The sequence below is a fragment of the Triticum urartu genome, chromosome 5 (assembly GCF_003073215.2).
Source record: "Triticum urartu cultivar G1812 chromosome 5, Tu2.1, whole genome shotgun sequence".
NCBI lineage: Eukaryota > Viridiplantae > Streptophyta > Magnoliopsida > Poales > Poaceae > Triticum > Triticum urartu.
This window is the reverse complement of record NC_053026.1, coordinates 185,062,698-185,088,177: the sequence shown is the minus strand read 5'-3', so window position 1 is coordinate 185,088,177 and position 25,480 is coordinate 185,062,698. Positions and strand designations below refer to the sequence as shown.

The 25,480-nt window shown below is 48.1% G+C and overlaps 1 protein-coding gene across 1 annotated transcript; it reads left to right on the top strand.

The window, feature by feature from the left end:
- The first annotated feature begins 609 nt into the window (after positions 1–609).
- LOC125508341 (chaperone protein ClpC2, chloroplastic) lies at positions 610–24,950 on the top strand. Its single transcript, XM_048673035.1, has 10 exons — positions 610–770; positions 11,728–12,310; positions 20,346–20,461; positions 20,553–20,675; positions 20,752–20,937; positions 21,883–22,098; positions 22,255–22,472; positions 22,838–22,913; positions 22,993–23,082; positions 23,560–24,950. Exons 2-10 carry the CDS (start codon positions 11,752–11,754, stop codon positions 24,736–24,738), a joined length of 2,763 nt encoding a protein of 920 aa, XP_048528992.1. The 5' UTR covers positions 610–770; positions 11,728–11,751; the 3' UTR covers positions 24,739–24,950.
- Positions 24,951–25,480: the final 530 nt, after the last annotated feature.

The window sequence follows — 25,480 nt, the reverse complement described above, 5'->3', positions numbered from 1 at the left end:
AGGATGGCGACAAAAAATGGAACGGAAATGATAGTGTCAAGGGGGAGTGAATAAGGTGGCGGTTGACTTGTCGTGAACGCGCGTTCGCGCGGACGCGTCCCTACGACATACGAACTGGAAACATGACCTAGCAACCAAATGTGCTTCAATATCCGTGCAAATAATCTGACGGCAATCGATGTGTTAGCCCTAGAAACCTAAAAGTCCGACGCCAGATTTTTATCATTTTCGGTAATTAATGAAGCATGTGGGCCTTCATGATCCTTGCTAGTGTTCATTAAAAGGAAGACAATGTAGGAGTATATTCAAATCTTCATTAGCATCATCTCTGCACCAAGACTTGTGCTAGCTGTTAATGTCTCAAATTTTGTTGAACCCAAGTCTTTTTCTTCCGTCCCAACATTTTACGTGCATCGTATGAACAGCTGCAGATTCTCTTCTCATGAGATGAAAAAAAAATATCTAAACCGCCAAAGAAATATCTGCCACCATGCTTGGCGGGTAAATTGGTGACTTGTCCAAATCCCCAGCCCTCATAATAATTCAGAAAAAAAAGATACTTGTGGAAACTAAAGGAGAGAGAGAAAAGAATCAGCCAGAATGAGCATGAGGCCAAAACAAAGAAAGGAAAGAGCAATTCTCTTCTCTGGTTGCTTGTTGGGCACCCCCAACCAAGCGACTCCTCTTCTCCCTTCTTATCTCCTTCTCCTTGGAGGAGAAACAAACAGGGCCGCGCTCCTTTCTCTCCCTCTCTCGGTCTCTCATCGCAGGTGAGTAGTTCATCCTCGTGGCTTCCCTCTCTCGATTTCCTCGCTCTTGGTTCCGGTAATCGCTTGTTCTCGGGCGAGGGCTTGATTCTTCAACGCCAATATTTCACCTTTGGAGTGATTATTGGTCATGAAGCCCCTGGGATGTTCTCTTCCCCTTTGTTTTTAGTTCTTATATTCTGGTTAAGGTTGCCCTGGGCGATCTCGCGGCAGCATTAGTTGATTGATGCGGCAGAAAGTTCAAGTGCGCCAGCGATCCTTATCTTTAAACGGACGGGCGAACCGACGGAAATGTTCTTTTCTTCCGCTTGACACTACTCCAACAACAACAAAGCCTTTCAATCCCAAATAAGTTGGTGTAGGCTAGAGTTTTGTGGGTGCAATAGCTACCTTCCACGCACCCTGTCCAATCTTTGGTGATATTTCAGTTCTTTAGATCTCTCATTATGGACTTCTCTCGTGTCAAGTTTGGTCTATCCTTATCTTTCTTGATATTATCAGCATGGCTTAACCATTCGCCATGCACTGACGCTTCTGGAGGCCTGCATTGTATATGCCCAAGCCATTTCAGACGATGTTGGACAAGATTGACAATACTCCAATCTAGCAATTTTTTTCCTGAGGCAGCCCCTTATTTTGCCAAAGATGCCTTACAAAAGAGCAACTCTAGCAGTGTTGCCATATTGGCAGCCTCCATATCACATATGGAGCAATATGAGGCTGCCGAGCCAAGTGCACACATAGAATCAGCATAAGAGCTTCCTTCATATCATGGGACCCATTCGTCAGTGGGACATATTTTTTTCCCAATCTCTGATACATATATATTCAGTTAAACCTGAGCATGGCGACGAGGGCTTGGATGGCCAGTAGCACGACAGCGAGGGCTTTACAACGGGGTACCAATTGCGACTGTGATTTGGTCGTTGGCGACCCGTTTCCAGTACTGATTTCAGCTTCAGGGTGTCAGTTCCGATGGCGGCAACTCGATTCCGATGGCGATGCTCAAAATCTCCATAGATTCCCCGCTTCTTAAAATTTCAAACATCATCGTCGATTTCATTCCTCCACGCTTCTCGCCGTAGAGTCGTCGATTTCTTCCCATCTGGTGGAAAAATTATGCTAACCATTTTTGGGACACATATGGTGATCCTTGTGGAAATCCTTATGTGTCTCCCAAAATGGCTGACATAAATTTTACCACCACTTCTCCTCCGAGAACAGCACCTAGTCCGCCGGCTGTTATAGTGGAGGTTGTGATCGGCGAGAAGGGGAGTGGAGGCTGCGGGGCTTTTCATAGCTGCGAGCTGTGACAGTGGGAAAAATGGCGGTAAAATTGCCATGAGCCAGCGCGGGAGGTTGAGGAGGGAGGTGAAACTTCCCTCCCGCATGAGCGGATGGCACGTGCTCCAAACCAACGTCCCCAGCCTAGTCATATTGACGGTTATTATGCCAATTGGCCCGATACTGCTAGAGTTGCTTTAAGAGTATGGAACGGAGGCCATCATCTAACATCATCTCCCCCTCCCCCTCCGTCGCCCCCGCGCGGGAGACCATGGGGTCCCAACCCTCCGCCATTGGGCCCCTCCTTCCTGCTCTCCCCTCCCTCGTCGTCGGTGGTCGGCGCCGGGCTAAGCCCGCGCGTGCGATGGAGGCGGCGGAGGCATCGCCCTCTCACCCCGGGCTAGGGATGCGTGAGATCCCCGATCTCAAGGATGAGGCCCCGATCTATGGCAGCGACGCCGATCTAGTCCAGGGCTGTCTCCATGAGCACGGAGGATGAGGCCCCGATCTATGGCAGCGACGCCGATCTGGTCCAGGGCGGTCTTATAACGCCCTCGATGCGGCTATATCTCCCACGTGTCGAAGCACGACTTAGAGGCATAACCGCATTGAAAGCAATGTCGCAAGAGAGGTAATCTTCATACAACCCATGTAATACATAAGGGAAAGAGATACATAGTTGGCTTACAGTCGCCACTTCACACAATACATGAATAAAGCATTACAACATACAAATACAATCAAGGTCCGACTACAGAACCAAAATAAAAGAAGAACCCCAAATGCGACAAAGGTCCCCGATCGACCCCAACTGGGCTCCACTACTAATCAACTAGAACGAAGCAACACAAAGGACAAGATCTTCATCGAGCTCCTCCTGAGCTTGGTGGCGTCATCTGCACGGTCTCATCGGCACCTGCAAGCTGGTTTTGGAAGTATCTGTGAGCCACAGAGACTCAGCGATCTCGCACCCTCGCGATCAAGACTATTTAAGCTTATGGGTAAGGTAAAGGTATGAGGTGGAGCTGCAGCAAGCGACTAGCATATATGGTGGCTAATATACGCAAATGAGAGCGAGAAGAGAAAGCAAAGCACGGTCGATAAAAGTATGATTAAGAAGTGATCCTAAAACAATTTACGTCAAGCATAACTCTAACATCGTGTTCACTTTCCGGACTCCGCCGGAAAGAGACCATCACGGTTACACACGCGGTAGATGCATTTTAATTAAGGTCAACTTCAGGTTTTCTACAACCGGACATTAACAAATTCCCATCTGCCCATAACCGCGGGCACGGCTTTCGAAAGTTCAAGTCCCTGCAGGGGTGTCCCAACTTAGCCCACGACAAGCTCTCACGGTCAACGAAGGAATAGACCTCCTCCCGAGACATTCCGATCAGACTCGGTATCCCGGTTCTTCAAGACATCCTCGACAATGGTAAAACAAGTCCAGCAAGACCACCCGATGCGCCAACATCCCGATAGGAGCTGCACATATCTCGTTCTCAGGGCACACCGGATAAGCTAAGCGTATGGGAGCCAACGTAACCCAAGTTGCCAAGGGACAGCCCTGCACGGTGCTCTGGGTTGGACCAACACTTAGACAAGCACTGGCCCCGGGGGGGAGGGTTAAAATAAGATGACCCTCGGGATGCACGACTCCCAAGGGAAAAGGCTAGGTGGCGAATGGTAAAACCAAGGTTGGGCCTTGCTGAAAGAGTTTTATTTAAAGCGAACTGTCAAGGGGTTCCCATTATAACCCAACCGCGTAAGGAACGCAAAATCCGGAAACATAACACCGATATGACGGAAACTAGGGCGGCAAGAGTGGAACAAAACACCAGGCATAAGGCCGAGCCTTCCACCATTTACCAAGTATATAGATACATTAATTAAATAAGAGATATTGTGATATCCCAACAAAATACCCATGTTCCAAACATGGAACAAGCTCCAATCTTCACCTGCAACTAGCAACGCTATAAGAGGGGCTGAGCAAAGCGGTAACATAGCCAAACGACGGTTTGCTAGGACAAGGTGGGTTAGAGGCTTGGTTCAACAATATGGGAGGCATGATAAGCAAGTGGTAGGTATCGCAGCATAGGCATAGCAAAAGAGCGAGTAACTAGCAAGCAAAGATAGAAGTGATTTTAAGGGTATGATCATCTTGCCTGAAATCCCGCAAGGAAGAAGAACGAGTCCATGAAAAAGACAAACGGACGTAGTCGAACGAATCGTCACAAACGTGACGTTACCAGAACCAACCCGAAGAGGCAAACACCGGAAAGAAGCACACAACATAGTAAACAACCAACACAAGAACATGGTATGAGATGCGGGATGCGGTATGCGATGCATATGCATGATTTGCAAGGGAATGAAAGAACCTGGCCTCAACTTGTAAATCCAAGTGTGCCACTGGAAAGATGAGATGAAATCGCTTGAAAACGATATAAAGAACGCCGGAATCGGAGACACGGTTTGGAAATGGCGAGCAATTCAAATATGGCACCGGTCTGCGATATACAGCAAGTAGCCTTCTAAATGCAACAAGATGAACATGCTACAGCACCCAAACATGGCAACAAAATACATGGCAGCGATCCACTCATGATGCTTAACAAAAGATGAACACTGAGCTACGGCCAATTCATCCATTAACAGGTTCAAACAAGTATGGCAAAAATGCATATGGTAAACAGATTTCAGACTTAGTGAAATTAACACTTGTCTGGAATTTCAGATCAGGTAACACACTTTGGAGCATGAAAACTATATGCTACAGGGCCTGAACATGTCAAAGTAAAGCATGGCATGGAGCTACTCAAAGAGCTTAACAAAAGTCCTTTAGTGACCTTGAGCCAAAAGGGATCAGAAAATACAATTGCAAGCATGCGAACATGGCAAAAACATAATCAGTTCACAGACTTAGTGAAAACTGGAGCATGCTGAAAACAGATATCAAGTAGGCATGTTTACAAGCTCGATGCACTCACTACAGAGCAAGTCATGACAATCTAAGCATGCACCCATTAAGAATACACAAAATACAAGCTAGACATGGCAAGAACAATAACATAGAATGCACAGATCAACTACAACATCCTTGGCAAAATCGCTAACAAGTAGACAATCTGCCAGGATTCACGAAATGACAAAAGTAGAGCTCGATTGACTCAAGCTAGGGTGATCCATAATTGCAAACAAAGACATGGATGGATAGAGCATTACAAGATTAATAAAACATCCTTACTGATCATCCTCAAAAGAGGCACGGATCACTAGGAAACAACATGAACATATGGCCAAATGAGATAAACAGTCCAAGGACTTTAGTGGAAATGCTAAGTCCCTGAAAACAGCATTACCAAGTGCCTCACTTGGCAAGCTTGTGCTAGTCACCACACACATCACAAAAATACATGGGTTGCACCTCTGGATAGATGGCAAAACATATAACAAAACACATGTAGAGCTCAAGGGCATATCATGCACACAATAATCATGGCAAAAATGAAAAATATCTAAATGGAGCAGCAGATCTGACAATTATCTCAACTAGCATACTTTCAACAAAATTTCGGGCATTAAGATGAACTCAAATGAAAATGATGCAATGGAATGAAATGATGTACTCTCTGAGACGAACATTTTGATATGCTATATGCCCAAAACGGAGCTACGGATGCGGAGTTACGACATGATGAATATGGGCATATGAAACATGGAAATCTCGGGGACTTAGTGAAATTATACCTCCGCGAAAAAGTCAATGCGGGATGAGGATATCCGGGATGGGGTGGATCCGGTTCGGGATGGCGCCGTTTGGTTCATCTCGATCCACCGGGGCGGATCTGGATCTGCACGCTTCTCGAGGTGGCGCCGGGCTCGCCGGTGAATCGCCGGAACAGGGCGCCGGAGTTTGGGGAGGAGCTGCGGCCGGAGTTCGCCGGAGGCGGCGGGCGAGACCGGAGGGTGCGGCGACCGGCGCGGGTGGCGCTGTGGCCGGCGGCGAGCGCAGCGGCAAGGGGCGAGGGGCGGCGAGGTGCCTCGGGTGGCGCGCGGCGCGAAGGAAGGCGGCGGCGAAGCAAGCTGGCGGCCGGTGGAAGGAGCCGCGGCTCGGGCGGGAGGAGAGCCGGGCGTGGGCGGCGGCGCAGAGATGGGCCGGGCTGGCCGGCCTCGGGCCCGCAGGGCCGCGGCGGCGCGGGGGAAGAGAGAGGAGGGTGCGGGCGACACATGGCGGCGGCGGATTCGCTGGAGTCGGCGGCGGAGCTAAGGTGGCGTCCTCTGATTGGTGGAGGTGAGGTGGCCGGCGGAGCGGACATGTTCGGGCGGCGCGTGGACGCGTCCGGCGGCGCGAGGGGAAGGATTAGGGTTTCGTCTGCGCGAGAATTTCGGAGGGAGACACATATTTATAGGTAGAGGGAGTTAGGGGAGTCCAAATGAGGTGCGGTTTGCGGCCACGCGATCGTGATCGAACGACCGAGATGATGGAGCAGGTTTAGGTGGGTTTTTGGCCACTTTGGAAGGGTGTTGGGCTGCAACACACACGAGGCCTTTTCGGTCCCTCGGTTAACCGTTGGAGCATCAAACGAAGTCCAAACGGTACGGAACTTGACAGGCGGTCTACCGGTAGTAAACTAAGGCCGCTTGGCAAGTCTCGGTCCAAACCGAAAATGCTTAATCCCCACACACGAGAAGAAGGTAGAAATGACCACCGGAGGAGAACGGAGTGCCGGATTGCAAAACGGACAACGGGAAAAATGCTCGGATGCATGAGAAGAACATGTATGCAAATGAAATGCACATGATGACATGATATGCAATGCATGACACGCAAGCAATGACAAGGCAACAACAGCGAATAACTGGACGACACCTGGCACATCGGTCTCGGGGCGTTACAACACTCCACCACTACGAGAGGATCTTGTCCCGAGATCTAGAATGGCACCGGAGGGAAAACGGAAGAGAAAGAGAAGAGGTAAAACTAAGTTGCTCCTTTGCCAAACGAGTGAAACCAAAGAACCCTGAAAAAGATTAAGCCATATCCAGAAAAGAATACAAGGGAGATGACGAAGCTGAGAACACTCCGTTAGAAAAGAGGAACAAGGAAGAACAACTTCGAGCAGCACTCCGATTGAAAAGAAAAGGAATTGAATAAGAACTTGGTAAGATGAGAGGATACTTGATGAAATCAACAACACACTACCTCCGTAACTATTGAATGAATGGGGCAAGGGAGTAAGAAAGATCTCGGACAGCACTCCGGTTCAAAAGAGATGAAAAAAAACTAGATAACATGAAAGAGCTTGAGAAAAGGGACACAATACTCCGGTTAAAAGGATAAGCACGATCAAAACATGGTCCTGATAATCCGAGAAGATGGGTTGAGGAGAGCAACATCACAATGTCTCCGGAACGAAGGGAAACAAGATCTTGAGAGAGCACGGTTACAACAAATGCTAGAACGGAGTTGTTGAAAACCAACAACGAAAAGAATAAGCTTGATATGGTCTTATGGAATACATCTCAAATTATGAGGTGACAACCTGCCACTCACGGGAAGAAGAATTGAATTGATATGGACAAGGAGACGAGAAAGTATTTCACCGGAAGGATAAAGAAGAGCTTGGGTCAAATATAAACACCATGATAGCAACAATCCTCAGGGAAGGCTTTAGGTGAAATATAACCCAATATAACTCCAATGAAGAGATTGATGGACTTAAAATACCTCATTCTTAACAATATGTGAATCATGAAGCATGAACTCAAATTATCAAGAATGACATAATACCACCTCCAAAGATACGGTAGAAAGAAATCGCACTCAGGAATGCAAGATGAAGAATGCTAGAGCTCCTCTGAAAAGAATCTCGATGAACACTTCGAGAAGGAATCAAATCCTTGATGAACCATCATGTAGAACCTCCATGAAGAACTCCGGTAGTAAAAGAAATGATCAATCGAAATGGAGGATGAAAAGAATAAGATTGAAGCCTTGTAATGATTTAAATGGATCTCGCGATGAAATAATTGAGAGAACTTGGAACTCCGGAAAGAAGAGCACTTGAAACCCAGAATAAGTATGATGAACCACTCCGGAAAAATAGGAATTGAACAAACTCGATGAAACAAGAATAAGAATTATATTATGCTCGTCCTTCATCAATTAAATTGATGACAAACAATGCATTTGGCACCCTACTTATTCTCGTAGAAAGGATTAAGAGAGATATAGCGCAAACTTGAGAAGGTATTGAACGAACCACCGGAAGGGTTGAAACAACGAATAAATTGATATGGTGACCAAGGAAGAGAACTCTTGAACGGACCACCGTAAGAATTGAAAATGATCGAAGTAGGGGTGCATCACCGGTAAGAATTAGCAAATGAACGAAGGTGCTTGAGACAAACTAGATACATGAGAACGAAGAGATCAAGAACTGATTAGAGGATATTTGATTGATGCACCGGCAAGATAGGAGAATGATAACTGACAGCTGAGAATGAATAAACCTGAATTGATGGACTCCGGATAACAAACTGAGAAAACTCTTGAATTACTCCGGATAGGTGAAAAGAATTCTCACGATCAAAACAATTACGAGAGGATGGCAACAAGCTAGAATCACGAATCTTGAAGAGAATGGAGCAAGATTAAAGAGAAACTCTTCTTCGGTCTTCAAAATTCGAGAATGACGACGAGAAACATCACCAAGAATTATTTAGACACTCCGGAAGAATCAAAACGAAGAGGTTGAGCCAACGATGAAAAGAATTGTGAAAGATCTAGGAGATGGCATTTGACTGATGATAACTCATTCTTACGTCAAACTTTAAAAGGAATTTAGGATAGCTCCGGGAAAATAAGAAGAGTCAGGTAAGATCCTGGGAAAAGACCTGTGGGTTAGTGCCCACTCAAAAGAAACACCGTTGAAATGATTTAAAAGAGAGGTTGCACCGGTTGAATTAAATGACTTGAATGAGATAACATCCTCGAAAGATCTTGAAAGAATCTTGAATGACAAGACGAGCCTTTTTAGAAAATTTGAGCATGCCGGAATAAATGAATAGCGAGAAGTGAATTATTATGAAGTACACCGGTATGAGAAGGCATTGAAATGAGGAAAAAGGGTAAGGTTAACAAAGCTTGACTTGAAACCACCGGAGAAGATAAAAGAAACGAAGAATGATGAACTAGAAGCTCCGTTAGAATCTTCATGAGAATCACCGGATAAGAATATTGACAGGAAAGGATGGAGAGACTTCACAAGAATGAAAGATACTTGATTAAGACATCTGAGTCCTTAAAGAAACAAAGGGAGGGAGGATGGGAAAAACAAAGGCAACTTGGAGACGGATGAAACAAACAACGTTGAGAAGAAAACCTGAAGTGGCGATTCATTTATTGTGTGAAGTGGCGATTGTAAGCCAACTATGTATCTCTTTCCCTTATGTATTACATGGGTTGTGTGAAGATTACCTCTCTTGCGACATTGCTTTCAATGCGGTTATGCCTCTAAGTCGTGCTTCGACACGTGGGAGATATAGCCGCATCGAGGGCGTTATACGTCTCCATGAGCGCGGCAGCGTGGCGGCCAGCCGGTTCCTAGGGGCGCTCGTGGCGGCAGCCTGGCGATGCTCTGCCTGATCTGGGGCGGAGGCTGCTGGATCCGGGGCGACGGCCCCTAGGCTGGCCTCCTCGTCCGAGCGCGGCGGGGCAGGTGGGCTGCCGGGGATCGGATTGGGCGGCCGGTGTTCCTCCGTCGGTTTCCGCGGCGTCAGATCTGGTGGTTCCCCTCCCTCCTGTTGCCTTTCTTGTCGTCCCGCTGGTTTGCGGCTGTAGGCTCCGGTGATGGTGAGCCCTGGTGGTGTACCTTGGGTCCGGGGGAAACCTTGGCCGGTTTGACTGTTCCAGCGGCGGCGGTGTCCATGGGCATCACTTTCCTTCATAAAGGCGCAGCTGAGGGCCCAATCTACCCACCCTGATCTCATGCCGGGTGAAAACCTACAATCCTCTTCGGTTTTGGCGGCAGTGGCGCTTCACGTCGTGACCTTCCTGGAGGTGTCGTCAGGGGTCTTGGGGCTTGGTTGGGAGTGCAGAGGAATTGCAAGTGAAGGGGATGGGACCAGTGGCAGCAGGTGGTGTTCGCGAAGGAGGTGTGGCGTTGCATCTGACACGTCGACAATGGCGGTTCCCAGCGGCATGGAGCAGCGGGGTTTCACTGCTGGGCGTGTGTTGATGGACGAGCGCAGAATGGCGGTGTTGTCTCGCGTCATGGCGGCGTCGACGACAGCTAGACCGGGCAAGGTTGATGCGTCAGTACAGCTCTGAAGATGGATTGGTGGCAGTTGGCGGCGGCGGCCTCTGAGTGTGCGCCGGACCGGTGGGTGCTCCATACCCGGCAGGTGGCTTGGTTGGGGCCTCAGGTCTTAGATGTTAGGTTTGTCTTAGATGTTAGGTTTGGCTGCGAGGTCTGTTTGGTATTAGGCTCAGACTATCAGCATCCCTTCATCAATTGGAGTAGCGACAGATTTTGCCTAGACGGTGGCTTCAGTCTTACTGATATATTACTTTGTAAGATCTTTTGTGAATAATTAATAAAGTGGCTGCATGCATCGCCCAGATGCAGAGGCCGGGGGTCTTCCTCCTTTTCCAAGAAAAAAAAGTATGGAATGGTGGACTAGTATTTTCATTTACAGTGCAAAATAAAGTCCATGATGAAGTGCATGTCTTATTTTATTTCTTCCACTAGGGGTGTGAGGCAGAAAGGGAGTGTGGTTTAGGGTTTTAGGAAAGAACAACAGCCGCCACTTGAAAAAAATTTGAGTCCCCTCGCCTCTGGCTGCCATCTTGGCCTCAGAGTTTTGTGGCTGCCATCTTGGCATTGAGAGATGGCGGGACCTCAGCTCCTTCGTTTTGTGGTCTTCGTTAGGGTCTCTCTAGTGGTGGATGTGGTGTTTTTGTGAATAAAGGTACCGTGGTTCTTTCTCTATCGTGGCGGTGCCATGTGATGAGTTTATGTTATTGATTTGTGTTGTTTTTGTTGGCTTTCTTTCTAGAGTCGGAGCCCTTCCTTGACGTTTTGGCAAAGATCTTGCAATTCGAAAACCTGCACCTTTTTTTAGATTGACAACCTGCACTTCTAGGGGATCATCCAGGCCCAAATCCATTCATAACTTACGGCTTCCTATCATCTTTGATGATCGACTCAAGGGGCTTCCAAAAGCATTTATTGGCAATCAAGCTTGTGCGGGTAAACGAGTGGCAGTGTCGCTGCTCCGGTCCAATTGCAGTATCTTTAATAAAACCTTGACTATAGTTCATCTTGCAAAGACTGATACCACGGAGAAGATGTCTCTTAAGAGATTACATTATAATTCTTAGTTGTAGGTGTTACTGTGTAGTTTCTTGGACTTTGGATCCAGAGGATTGTACCTGTGATGGTTGTCGAGTATGAATGAAGTTACATGTGTTTCTCAAAAACAAAAGAAAAAAAGACTTAGGGACGCAAGACGAAGAGGTTAAAGCTAAATAAACATTGACTTGTATCGTTGTTGTACTAAAGTATTTCTATTGTGTTTTTCTCTGAGCATTCAGCTTACTTCTCTTTGAGGATCAAGTATCTAGAATGGTTTCTAACTACTTCTATGCTAACATCTTGCACAGGTTTGGGACAACTTACTTTTGACCATGGCAGGGACCTTAGTCCTGCCGGTTGCTCTTGAGACAACTTTTGCAGGCCGTACAGGCGGTCGGCACTGCAAGTCTCATGGAACCAGGAGGACTCCCTCAATGTTGGCAATGTCATTGAACCGTCCTGTAAGGATGGCAGCATTTGTCGGTCTGAGATCGGTACATAGCTTCTCAGCCGTGCGCTCGTCCAACTTCAGGTCAACAGTTGCATCTTACAGATTCTCTAGACGGGGAAGGCGTGCTTCTTTTGTAACCAGAGCAATGTTCGAGAGGTTTACTGAGAAAGCTATAAAGGTCATAATGCTTGCGCAAGAGGAAGCGAGGCGCCTGGGCCACAACTTTGTCGGAACCGAGCAAGTTCTATTGGGTCTGGTTGGAGAAGGCACTGGTATTGCGGCAAAGGTGCTTAAGTCCATGGGTATAAATCTGAAGGATGCCCGTGTGGAAGTGGAGAAGATCATTGGGAGGGGCAATGGTTTTGTTGCTGTCGAAATACCATTCACACCACGTGCAAAACGTGTTTTAGAGCTTTCATTGGAGGAAGCTCGGCAGCTAGGTATGTCAGTCAAGAGGTCTTTCTATAGTTTGATCCATTTTATTTTATTTCTATGGTTCCTAGGTTACTGCCAGACAAACTGAAACCTAACAAAGGGATAGTTACATCTCTGTTACTGGAACGATTGATGCCTTTTTCTTAGCTAGCTATCAGTTACTCTCTCTGTAAACAAATATAAGAGCGTTTAGATTACTATTTTAGTCATCTAAATGCTTTTATATTTCTTTACGGAGGGAGTACAACTTAAAAGTTTTCAGCAACCAAAACATGAATTCGTTCCATCACTAAGTGTTCCAAGTTGAACTAGCGGCAATTGATATCACTAGGGTTGAATTTGTGACTGATAATGCATATTTGATTATGGTGACCATCACTCTTTCCATTATGCTTCCATCCAGGATGATTGAAGCGAAGGTAAAGCATGTTCTCTTCACACTTCTAATTGCTACTGCGCTTTTTCATGTTCCTCACCAACTATAAGTCTAAATTTTATCCGTTGGCCGGTTCGCCCACACAATTGGCTAGCTACCTGACTACTTTCATGTAACACCCACAATGCGGCTATATCTCCCACGTGTTGGGGCACGACTTAGAGGCATAGCCGCATGGTAGGCATGTCACAAGAGGGGTAATCTTTACACATCTCATGTACTGAATAAGAAAAAGATAAAGAGTTGGCTTACAGTTGCCACTTCACACAATACATACATATTCATACATCATCCAAGGTACAAACAAATGTCCGACTACGGAATCAAAATAAAAGAAGACAACTCCAAATGCTAGATCCCCGATCGTCCCAACTGGGCTCCACTACTGATCAACAGGAAATGAAACAAAACAACGATCAAGATCTTCATTGAGCTCCCACTTGAGCTGGGTTGCTTCACCTGCACTGGTATCATCGGCACCTGCAACTATTTGGAAGTATCTGTGAGCCACGAGGACTCAGCAATCTCACACCCGCGAGATCATGACTATTTAAGCTTATGGGTAGGAAAGGGTAGTGAGGTGGAGCTGCGGCAAGCACTAGCATATATAGTGGCTACCATACGCAAATAAGAGCGAGAAGAGAAGCAACGCACAGTCGAGAAACTACAAGTGATCAAGAAGTGATCCTGAAACTACTTACGTTCAAGCATAACACAAGAACCATGTTCACTTCCCGAACTCCGCCGAGAAGAGATCATCACAGCTACACACGCGGTTGATTCATTTTAATTAAGTTATAAGTGTCAAGTTTTCTACAACTGGATATTAACTAATTCTCATCTGCCCATAACCGCGGGCATGGCTTTCGAAAGTTCAAACCCTGCAGGGGTGTCCCAACTTAGCCCATCACAAGCTCTCACGGTCAACGAAGGATATTCCTTCTCCCAGGAAGACCCGATCAGACTCGGAATCCCGGTTACAAGACATTCGACAATGGTAAAACAAGACCAGCAAAGCCACCCGATGTGCCGACAAATCCCGATAGGAGTCGCACGTATCTCGTTCTCAGGGCACACCGGATGGGCAAGACGTCGGGTTGGCATAGACCCTGGTTGCCCAGGGGGCGCCGGACATCGCCCAGTTTGAACCAACACTCGGAGGAGCACTGGCCCGGGGGTTCAAAATAAAAATGACCCTCGAGTCTGCAGAACCCAAGGGAAAAAGGCTTAGGTGGCAAATGGTAACACCGGAAACAACCATCGCATAAGCAACCCGAAGAAGCAACACCGGAAAGAAGCAAACAACATAGTAAACAACCATCGCATAAGCATGGCATGATGCACAACCAAGTATGATGCATGTCCGGTTTAATGAGGCATGGCATGGCAAAGTGCACAAACAATACTAACACCACATTCAAGTTATTTAGTTCGATCTCGTTTATGTACCCAACAATATTAAATGTTGATTAACATGGCAAGAGGTGAAGCATGAGTAAAATACACCGCTAGGCATTTTAAATGAGGCCGGAAACATCAAACAACAATTCCGGTAAATCCCCATATGCATTTAGCAAACAACAATTTAAATGAGGCCGCAAACAACAATTTAAACATTCTTGGTGTTGTTATCATGATGCGGATGACATACGCAAGTTTATGCAAGTTTTATGAAAATATTGATAAGAGCATTATGAAGCATTTGTCACCGTGGTGGAAAGAAAGTGTGCCACGGCGACGAATCCGAAAATGATGCCACGGCAACATGTCGGTTCCGGTAGCTCATGGAGATACCGGTGCAAAAGGAAAAGTGACGGAAGCGTGTCAAAAGATGGTGGGGTGGTCCCGGTAACCGGGTGTCCCACGAGACGACGGTATGGCAAAAGGGAACATGCAAGAAACACGTCGGACACGGTGCACACGCGAGCATTTCATACAACACACAACATTCGTTCACGCGCGTCGTCTCGGTGGTTATACCTTTGAAGCGTGCATTTCGGGCGGAACGAGTTTGTAGTGGAAGTAGTCGTTCATGGGTCGTCGAGGGAAGTAGTGGTTCACGTTCGCTTTGGGAGAGGTACTTGACGAATCCAAGGTTTCCGGGGGCGACGGTAGTAGAACTTCGCGAATCCAAGTTCTTCGGAGGTCGTCATCGAACTTGGTCAAATACACGATGTGGGTAGACGTTCACTCGACGGCCTTCGACGACGGTAGTTGTACACGGGTCTTCGGCCACGGAAGTAGTCGTACACGTTTTCGTAGAGGTTCGGGGTCAACGACACGGAACTTGACGTCCACGGGGTCTTTGCGGGTCGACGGTAGTGGTTCACGTTTTGTAGCCGTTCGAGTCATCGGTGGAGGAACTTGGCGGTCCATGTAGTCGAACTTGGTGCATCCGAATGGTACTGGGTGAATCCCCGTAGTCGAACTTGGTGGCCTTGACGAACCGAAGTGGTAGTAGGCAAAAAAACACGGTCACGGTAGTCCCCGGAGATGTAGTCTCGTGTGCGGAACTTGACGGGTCAGGAGACCTCGGGAAGGAAGAAGCTCGGTTCATGCCAAGGTCTCGGAGGGGCCAGCCATGGCGTTCCTGATAGGCGGGCGGGGCAGCGCAGACTTCTGGAGGACCATGGGCGCGCGAGGAGGCAAGATGGTGCGGCGGCAGCGCAGGAACGGCGGCTCCGGCGTGGGGCTGCCGGGATCTCGTCGGAGACATGGCCAGAGGCGGGCGGCGCGGCTTCCTGAGGAGCCTAGGGCGGCCATGTAGGAGAGGGAGGCGCAGGCAGGAGGAGGCGTTGAGGCGGACGGGTGAGGCGACGGCCACGGCGGCGCTGGCCGCCGGCATCAGGCCGTGTGGCCCGTGGGCAAGCAGCGAGGGCGAGGAGGCAGCCCCAGGCACGGGGAGGCAGCAAGGCGCTGGGTCGCGCGTGGGGTGGCCTTCCTGATGGAGCTCGGCGGCGGTAGAGGCATGGGACGCGCGGCGGCGAGGGTAACTCGCGGTGGTGGCGGCAAGGGGATCGAGGACGAGGAGCTCCTCTCCTGGGCGTGGCGGCGCTGTGTGGGAACGAGGGAGAGGACGAGGGGATCGGGGAGATGGGGGTTGCGAGGGAGATGGGGATCGGGCGTGCGGTTCCCTGGTGACGGTGCTAGGAGGAGGCAGGGGAAGTTGGGGATCGATCAGATGGGCTCTCCCCCTGGCGCTAGGGTTACGGGGGAGTGGGCCTTGGGCCAAATTGGGCTGCGGGCTCCCTTCTCTCTTTCTCTCTTCTCTTTTTATTTTCTTAGCAGAAAACAATTAAGGAGAAGAAAAGGAAAGAGGGAGGTTAGGGAAAGAATTTGAGTACGCAGATAAATTTCCCGGACTCGCAAAAATACGAGGAATTTGACAAAAATGGCCTGAGGATTTTTAGAGGAAGTAAAATCCACACACGTTGGATTTAACTCGGCAAGTTTGAATTTTGAAACCCATTCGAATGAACTCCAAATGGGTTGAAATTATAGGAGGTGACCCTACACAATAGATGTGATTTATGGGCAGATTTGGGACATTAATGGAGAAAGTAAAATTGCAACCCAATTTGCAATTTAACTTAAAAGGTCGAAAAGAAAGGATAGGAGGTTGAGTCGGGTAAGGGAAGAGTTGAAGAGTAGTGCAATTGTGTTATGGGTGATTCCAAGTTAACGGAATATTTTATAATAGCTCCCTAAATATTAGGAGGATATGTTATGAAGAGAACTCACCATGTGAATTCCCTTGATTTAAATGGATCAAAGATCCATGCCATTTATTTAGTTGAGTTAAAAAAAAGACATGATGGCATGATGACATGATGCAATGCACATGATGCAATGATGAATGCAACAAGCAAAAAAAAAATCACACAATGAATCTCGGAAACCCTGGAAGGCATCTGAAGCTCCGGTCTTGGGGCATCACATTTCAGTTACAACTTAAAAGTATTTTTGTTTTGAGAAAATCTGAAAGCCTTTCGTCTCGATAGATACAAGAGGTTATTTACAAGCCTATGACTAGGCCTATGACAAGCACAACAACTCAACAAGCACCACACCCCTATGAGCTATCTTCTGCCCGTAGTGACGCTTGGAGCTAGCCTCTCCCGCTGTAGCCCGTAACTATGCTTCTGCAGGATGGTATTGGGCAGCAAGGTGATGCAGGGCCTCTCCCTGTTGAGGATGGCAGCATTTTGCTGCTTCTAAAATCCACCAACTATGAGCATTAGGCATGGCGTAGTGCAGTCAACGGCCAGTTACTGAGTCGCCACCAGCCAACGAAGTTGTCTCCAGCTATCAGTAAACATACAAGTCTTGGACAATCTGTAGGATTTGCCATTGGTTAAGTGATCCAGGCTGATCCAGCTGGAACAGACACCACAATGACTGTGACTCATAATTTAATTTTTGCTACAGCAGCCATTCTATGAATTCACACTCTCCTCATTCCCATTATGCTGTTTTCTGAAGGGATTGTAGTTGAACTCACCAACATATGCTTTAGTGCATCGTATTATGTTGACACTTGCACTTGCTAAAGTGCCATTTCATCGTTCTTCTACATGAACTAAAAGTCTAAATTTTGAATTTATAAGGGGATACATGGATGTACTTTTATCATGCACTTCATTATTTTGGTTTCCCAATATATAGTTTTTCAATAATGGACATCCTTGTATTCCTTATGTGAATTCTTCCCTCTGTTTTCATGATGTGGTTGGTAGAAACTAGGGTTCTACCGGGTCTAGGGCGGAGATTGTAAGGGAAGGAGGGGGCTGGACGTGGGCGATCTCGCGGTCGCCGGCGGCTAGGCGCCGTCGTGCGCGAGGGAAGAGGCGTTGGCGTTGGCAGGAGGCGGCTAGGGTTAGGTCTACCGGCTCCCTTCGGGAAGCCGAGCAAATAATGATTGCTTCTTGCTTAATCTCAAAACGGGTCCTTACATGAGTTTATATAATCCTCCTAATGATATAATTGGGCTAAGCCCCTAACACGATAAGATAACTGGGTCGGGCCCCTAACTGCCTGGCTGTAATATATGCCGCTCATAACATTTCTCCCCGCCTGCACAAACAGCTCATCCTCGAGCTGGAAGGCGGGAAAGCGCTTTGCGGAACTCCTCGAGGTGAACAGCCGTCACCAAACACCTTCGCGGCAACTGGGGCGTGCAGGTCGCCGAGCCCGGCGGCGGCGGCTTCCTCCTCCATGTAGTCCGCAACCTCCAGGTAGAAGAGACGCGAGTAGACGTGGCCGGGCACGTAGGGCTCGTCTCAGTTGAAGCACAACCCTTGGCGGCGACGCTCGAGCAGCTCGGCCGAGGTGAGCCGGCGGAACGGGCGCGCCGCGGTCGCGGCGAGGGGTGCCGCGGAAGCCTGAGCAGGCCAACCCTGCGCGGGAACATCCGGCCAGGGTGGCGATCCAGCGGCCCTGTACGGTGATGCCTGCTGGATGGCCACCGCGCGACGCTCGAACACGCGTGCGTAATACATGGCCGTCTGAAGGTCCTGGGGTCCCTGCAGTTCCACGTCCACGTGGATATGATCTGGCAGACCGCCAACAAAGAGCTTGGCCCGCTGGCGAGACGTCACGTCGGGCGCGTGGCACGCCAGGGCCTGAAAGCGGTCGGTGAAGTCCTGCACCGTAGAGGTGAAGGGGAGGCGGCCCAACTCCGCCAGCCGGCTCCCGCATATCGGCGTCCGAAGCGAAGGAGGCAGAGCTCGCGAGAACGCTCCCATGGGGGCATGCCGCCCTCGTCCTGCTCGAGGGCGTAGTACCACGTCTGTGCGGCACCGCGGAGGTGATAAGAGAGCCAGGTGCGGTCCGACACGAGCGTCCGTTGCCCTCGGAAGAACTGCTCGCATTGGTTGAGCCAGTTGAGGGGGTCCTCGGTGCCGTCGTAGGTGGCGAAGTCGAGCTTGGCGAAGCGCAGCGGGGTCGGAGTCGGACCCCCGTGGGCGTGCGGCTCGGCGGTACGGGGCAGCGAAGAGAATGATGCCGGGTTGGTGGGCACGGGGGGTGCCCCGTGAAACGGCGGTCCCGCGCGGCCAGCGTAGGCACCCGCAGAGCCGGAGGGCCCGTCGTACTGCAGGGTGGGCGCCGGCTGTTCCCCGGCCATAGTGTAGGCCGGCTGTGGCGTCGACCCGGCCAACCAGGCCAGAAGCGGTGACGGTGAGGGTGGGAACCGAATCTGCTGGATCGGAACGCCCGCCGGCATGGTCGTCGCCAGCCCGGTGCTGAGCGGCGGGGGTGCCTGGGGCTGCAGTGGCTGCTGCATGGGCGTGACGGACGCGGCGGGATGAAGCTGCAGCTACTGCTGCATGTGGGCGACGGGCGTGGCGGGAGCCGCGAGGGCCGTCGATGGCCACTGCGGCTAGATGGGGGTGCTGGCGGGGGGCGGCTGCAGCGGCAGTGGCTGCTGCATGGGGGGCGTCATGAGAACCGGAAAAAGCTATTCTTGGTAGATCCACTTGTCAAGGCGTGGAAAGCCGTGTTCCTTCTCAGCTCACGCTTTCCTGATTGATTTGAAAGACCCTACACACCACCGTATCCTTGGAAACCTTTTATCGGACAATATAACTGAGTCAATTTGCCCAAATTTTCAATTCGCAAAATTCATGTGACTAAAATACATACCGGCGCGCTACGGCAACACCCCCTGCTTGCTTCTTTCTGTTCGACGCGGAGGGAAGAATGACAATGGAAATCATAAAGCTCAGCGAGGAGCACATTACTATGAATAATAATGGAGAGGGACATTAAAGGGGAAAACTGAGCAAGGCAACGGCCACTGCGGGGTGGTGGCGGGCGGTGGCTGCAGCGGCCCAGCGAACGCCGCGGAGGCTGCCGAGTGCGGCGAGTAACACGGCAGGGCCGGCGGACTGGTGGCGGCAGCCGGCAGCGGGGGTGGCGGAGGCCTGTAGGGGCTGGCCAAGTACAGCCGGATCTCCTGGACCGCTGCAACGAGGGCGTGAAGGACCCCGGTGACCTCCGGGGTGTAGATGGCGGTGGAGGGCACTGGCAGCTGGGCGGTGGGGGCGCTGGAGGTGGGGACCAGTGGCGCGGGTGGGGAGGACAGCGGCTCGGTGGAGAGGGCCAGCGGCGCGGTGGAGAGGATTGGTGGCACGGTGGTGATGTGGGCAGTGGTGGGGTGGGCGGTGGTGCAGACATGATCGGAACCGAGCTATCTAATACCAAATTGGTAGAAACTAGGGTTCTACCGGGTCTAGGGCGGAGATTGTAGGGGAAGGAGGGGGCTGGATGTGGGCGATCTCGCGGTCGCTAGCGGCTGGGCGCCGTCGTGCGCGAGGGAAGAGGTGGCGGCGTTGGCAGGAGGCGGCTAGGGTTAGGTCTGCCGGCTCCCTTCGGGAAGCCGAGCAAATAATGATTGCTTCTTGCTTAATCTTAAAACGGGTCCTTACATGAGTTTATATAATTGGGCTAAGCCCCTAACACGATAAGATAACTGGGCCAGGCCCCTAACCGCCTGGCTGTAATATATGCCGCTCATAACAGTGGTGCATCTGTTTTGTCATTACATTTGAACAAACTGCTTAGAAGGTTCCTGTTTACTGGAGCTGATACCCTCATCTTTCCAGGACACAACTATATTGGGTCCGAGCACTTGCTTCTTGGATTGCTTCGTGAGGGGGAAGGGGTGGCAGCTCGCGTACTTGAGTCTCTTGGTGCTGACCCCAGCAATATTCGTACCCAGGTAAGCTATATCTGAGATTGCGGTCTCTTTGAAAAGCAAGTCTTTTTTTTCTTCCTTTTATCTTGTTTTCACAAATGTTATGCATCTATAGGTTGTCCGGATGATTGGTGAGACAACAGAAGCTGTTGGTGCTGGAGTTGGGGGAGGGAGCAGTGGTAACAAGATGCCAACACTTGAGGAGTATGGGACTAATTTAACAAAATTAGCCGAGGAGGTAATATTTTCATTTTACTATGACACAATAGGTGCTAGTTCAGGCCTCTAATTGTTAAGTCCAATAATATCTGTAGGGAAAGCTAGATCCTGTTGTTGGGAGGGAACCACAGATTGAACGCGTCGTACAAATTTTGGGCAGAAGAACCAAGAACAATCCCTGCTTAATTGGAGAACCGGGTGTTGGGAAAACAGCTATTGCAGAAGGGCTTGCTCAACGCATTTCTAGTGGCGATGTGCCTGAGACGATAGAGGGGAAGAAGGTATACCTTGGTGCTTTAGTGCAGTTGTATACCTTGTTGCAATTCTTATATGTTGATCCTAATATTTGCTCTGTTAATTGATTCTGGCATTCCTGTGAAGTGTTCACCCAGTAGATTAGGTGTATGGCTCTCATTGTATTTCTACTACGTTTGATTACTGCCTTGTGTTTGGTTTATCCATGCTGTTCTGCTTGAGCTTGTACCTTACTATGACAAATCATATTTTTCTTTTAGTGGAAAACATAATTTTCGAGCAAGTGTATGTCCAATTTCTTTAATTATCTATGCTGATGCACAGACTTACAAGCAAAATTGCAGAACTTGTGTGCACGTCTTTTGGACAAATAATAAGGGTAACATGTGCAATTAACTCCACTGGCTGGTGTATGCAATCAACCCCACTGGCTAGTGTATGCAATCAACTCCACTGGCTGGTTCATAGAGCTAAGAGGAAATGATAGAAAAGACTTACCAGCATGGTTTAACTCCTTCATTTAAGCACATGCCTTAGTTGTACTCTCTTCTTTTGGGCATAATGCCTTGTCATAGCTAGATAGTAGATGGTCTTTTTTAAGTTATGTATATTCATACAAACTACAATTTCCTTTTAATCACAGTAGGGAAACCTACTGTTTTCTTCACACACAAAAAACCGTATGAAATCAGCTTCACAATTGGTTAATGACACAAAGGAAAATTATAAATAATTATGTGTTCAAAAATTACTTACGTGCGATATCTGTTATGTGTGCAAATTAGGGGCCATAGTCCCAACTTCCAAGGTCCATGCCCCGCAATCTGCACCAGTCAGATGTGGACCTTTTGAGACTACGATCCTTATTTGTACTATACTTCATACTTGTCACTTTTTGTGTGTGTGTGTGTTCCCGCATTGTTTTGAAAAGATTGGAAGGAAATGATCATCTTCGAAACCATTTACTACAGGTCATTACCCTTGATATGGGACTTCTTGTTGCTGGTACGAAATACCGTGGAGAATTTGAAGAACGGTTGAAGAAACTGATGGAAGAAATCAAACAGAGCGATGAGATAATTCTCTTCATCGATGAAGTTCACACCCTCATAGGAGCAGGAGCCGCCGAAGGTGCTATTGATGCTGCTAATATTTTAAAGCCAGCTTTAGCAAGAGGAGAACTACAGGTATGTCGATGAGATTACTTGGCACCGTATTGGGACACAGGGCTAACAATCTGCTTTCTTATGCTAAACATTTCTAGTGCCTGGTATTATTCCATCAAGCTGAATCTGTAGTTTCTTTTGATTTTACTGAACCTTTTTTACAACTAACCTTCTCAGTGTATTGGAGCCACCACGCTTGATGAATACAGGAAGCATGTTGAGAAAGATCCAGCATTAGAAAGACGTTTCCAGCCAGTAAAGGTACCGGAACCATCAGTTGATGAGACCATAGAAATTCTCAGAGGGCTCCGGGAGCGATATGAGATCCATCATAAACTTCGTTACACTGATGATTCTTTGATTGCAGCTGCTAAGCTATCTTATCAATATATCAGGTATGTGAACTATGAGATAGAGTCTATCACCTTAGCTGGTCATGCTAATATTACAATACAACTTACCAAGTAGTTTATGATACAAAATGAACCTGTGCTGCAACCAAAATGTGGCTGAGATTCCGAATTAAAAGGTCAAATTTTTGTTGACAGTTAATAGCTTAACATAACCATCAGAGTCTACAACATCAATACTTAGAAAACCAAATGAGGAGCATATATGCTCTGTGATGTGATGTATGATATTCTCAGGCTTCAAAAACATTGCAGAGAAAAATTATACTATGTTTCTTGTCCGAATCTCATATACAACTTGGCTGCTATCCTGTATCCTTTTAATATCTGGCGAATTGTTTTGTTTGCAGTGATCGTTTCCTCCCAGATAAAGCAATTGATTTGATTGATGAAGCAGGTTCACGTGTTAGGCTTCGACATGCCCAGGTAGAGAATGTGTTTAAATGTTGGCCTTTTCTATTTTCTGCACGCCCCGCACAAAATCTAAACAGAATCACTTATGTAGGTTCCTGAGGAAGCCAGAGAGCTTGACAAGGAGCTTAAGCAAATAACGAAAGATAAAAATGAAGCTGTCCGTGGCCAGGATTTTGAGAAGGTATCAGCCTATGGTGGACTACTATATTTTGAATTCTCTTAATGCTGATAGAGCAACCCAACTGTTTAAAAACTTCATGTGGGATGTTAATCCACCATATTTAACTTGTTTAGAGTGTTCATTGATATAATTGGAAGATGACATGTAATTTCATAGTATGATCTAGGAGTTCTTGTCGGTGCGGTCGGTCTCAGTTGATGATAAAAAATGTTTGTCATACTTCTGACATTAAATAGTTATCACTGCAAGTAAATTATTACTAGTGTCCTTGAATCTGCCTTTTCTCTAGCATAAAAACCGCACTAGTGTATGTTTATTCTATTCATGTGGGTTGATGATCTCAACTTTCTGGATGCCAACCACCATATATCTGCACTTTCTTTGATATAGATGCTAACTAATAGTTGCTATTAATATATTCCCTTTATCGAAAAAAAACTAATGGTTGCTGTGCCTGTTGCAATGTTATGCCATTAGGCTGGAGAGTTGCGAGATCGTGAAATGGAATTGAAGGCCCAGATAACAGCCTTGATTGACAAGAGCAAGGAGATGAACAAAGCAGAGACTGAGTCGGGAGAGACGGGGCCGATGGTGCATGAATCAGATATCCAGCACATTGTGTCATCATGGACTGGTATTCCAGTGGAGAAAGTCTCGACTGACGAATCTGATAAACTTCTTAAGATGGAAGAGACATTGCATAAGCGTGTCATCGGCCAAGACGAGGCTGTGAAAGCAATAAGTCGGTCCGTTCGCCGTGCTCGTGTGGGCCTCAAGAGCCCCAACAGACCAATTGCGAGCTTCATTTTTGCAGGTCCCACTGGTGTTGGGAAATCAGAGCTTGCAAAGACTCTGGCATCATATTACTTCGGCTCTGAAGAAGCCATGATCCGGCTGGATATGAGTGAGTTCATGGAGAGGCACACTGTGTCCAAGTTGATCGGTTCACCACCAGGCTATGTGGGATACACTGAAGGTGGGCAGCTGACGGAGGCGGTTCGACGGCGGCCATACAGCGTTGTGCTTTTTGATGAGATTGAGAAGGCACATCCGGATGTGTTCAACATGATGCTCCAGATCCTGGAAGACGGAAGGTTAACCGACAGCAAGGGGAGAACAGTGGACTTCAAGAACACGCTCCTGATAATGACATCAAATGTTGGGAGCAGCGTGATTGAGAAGGGGGGGAGGAAGATCGGGTTCGACCTCGACTCGGACGAGAAGGACAGCAGCTATGGCAGGATCAAGAGCTTGGTGATCGAGGAGATGAAGCAGTACTTCCGACCAGAGTTTCTCAACCGTCTGGACGAGATGATCGTCTTCAGACAGCTGACCAAGCTGGAAGTCAAAGAGATCGCGGACATAATGCTGCAGGAGGTTTTCACCAGGCTCAAGACCAAGGACATCAACCTGCAGGTGACGGAGAAGTTCAAGGAGCGGGTCGTGGACGAAGGGTACAACCCTAGCTACGGAGCGCGGCCGCTGAGGAGGGCCATCATGAGGCTCCTGGAGGACAGCCTCGCGGAGAAGATTTTGGGCGGGGAGGTCAAGGAGGGCGACTCTGTCATCGTTGATGTGGACCCGGAGGGGAAAGTCATTGTGCTGAATGGCGAGAGCGGACTGCCGGAGCTTCCAACCCCGGCGGTCGCTGTTTAGTTGTTGGTACTGTATAGAATACGTAGAAGATTGTTAAGCATATATATACAATACAGCGTTTTCATTTCCTTCCAGCACATATCTCTTCATAGGTGCGGCAGTCAGGTCAGGTGTATATAATTCTATAACTGTATGTATAAAATATACAGTAATATGCATATATAATTTAAGGGGAAAGGAAACATTGCTGGCTTTGGCTCTTGATTGATCCACTCAAGTGCATTGCTCCTGAGCAGTTCAGACACTGATTCCTGCTCGAGTTTTTCTTTTTCTTTTTTGTGAAATACTCCCTCTGTGTCAAAACACCCTTATATTAAGGGACGGAGGGAGTAGGCACCAGTGATGTTCTTGGAAACCGCTTCTTGCGTGGAATCCAGGTGCTTCAAATAGGGTGCATTTGCTCTTATCCTCTCTACAGTTTTTTGTATTGTAAACTGCGTAAAGATGGGAGTAAATCAAATTTTTTATATAGGGGTCCTGCATAGTCTAAATAATTATTCAATTTTTCAATCCGGGTCGGGCTATTTTGGGCCCGGTGTAGGATCGAAAGTATGTTTGAGGAGGAGGGGTTGATTAGACTATTCATCAAATAAAAATCTAGCATTTTTTCAATTTTAAGTCTTGGTAGATTTTATCAACTTAACACAAGTCAAGCAATCAACCTACACATGTAATTCTAAGAGTATAGCAGCGGAATGTAAATCATTGCATATAAAGGTAAAGGAGAGGAGTTTGAAGGGAG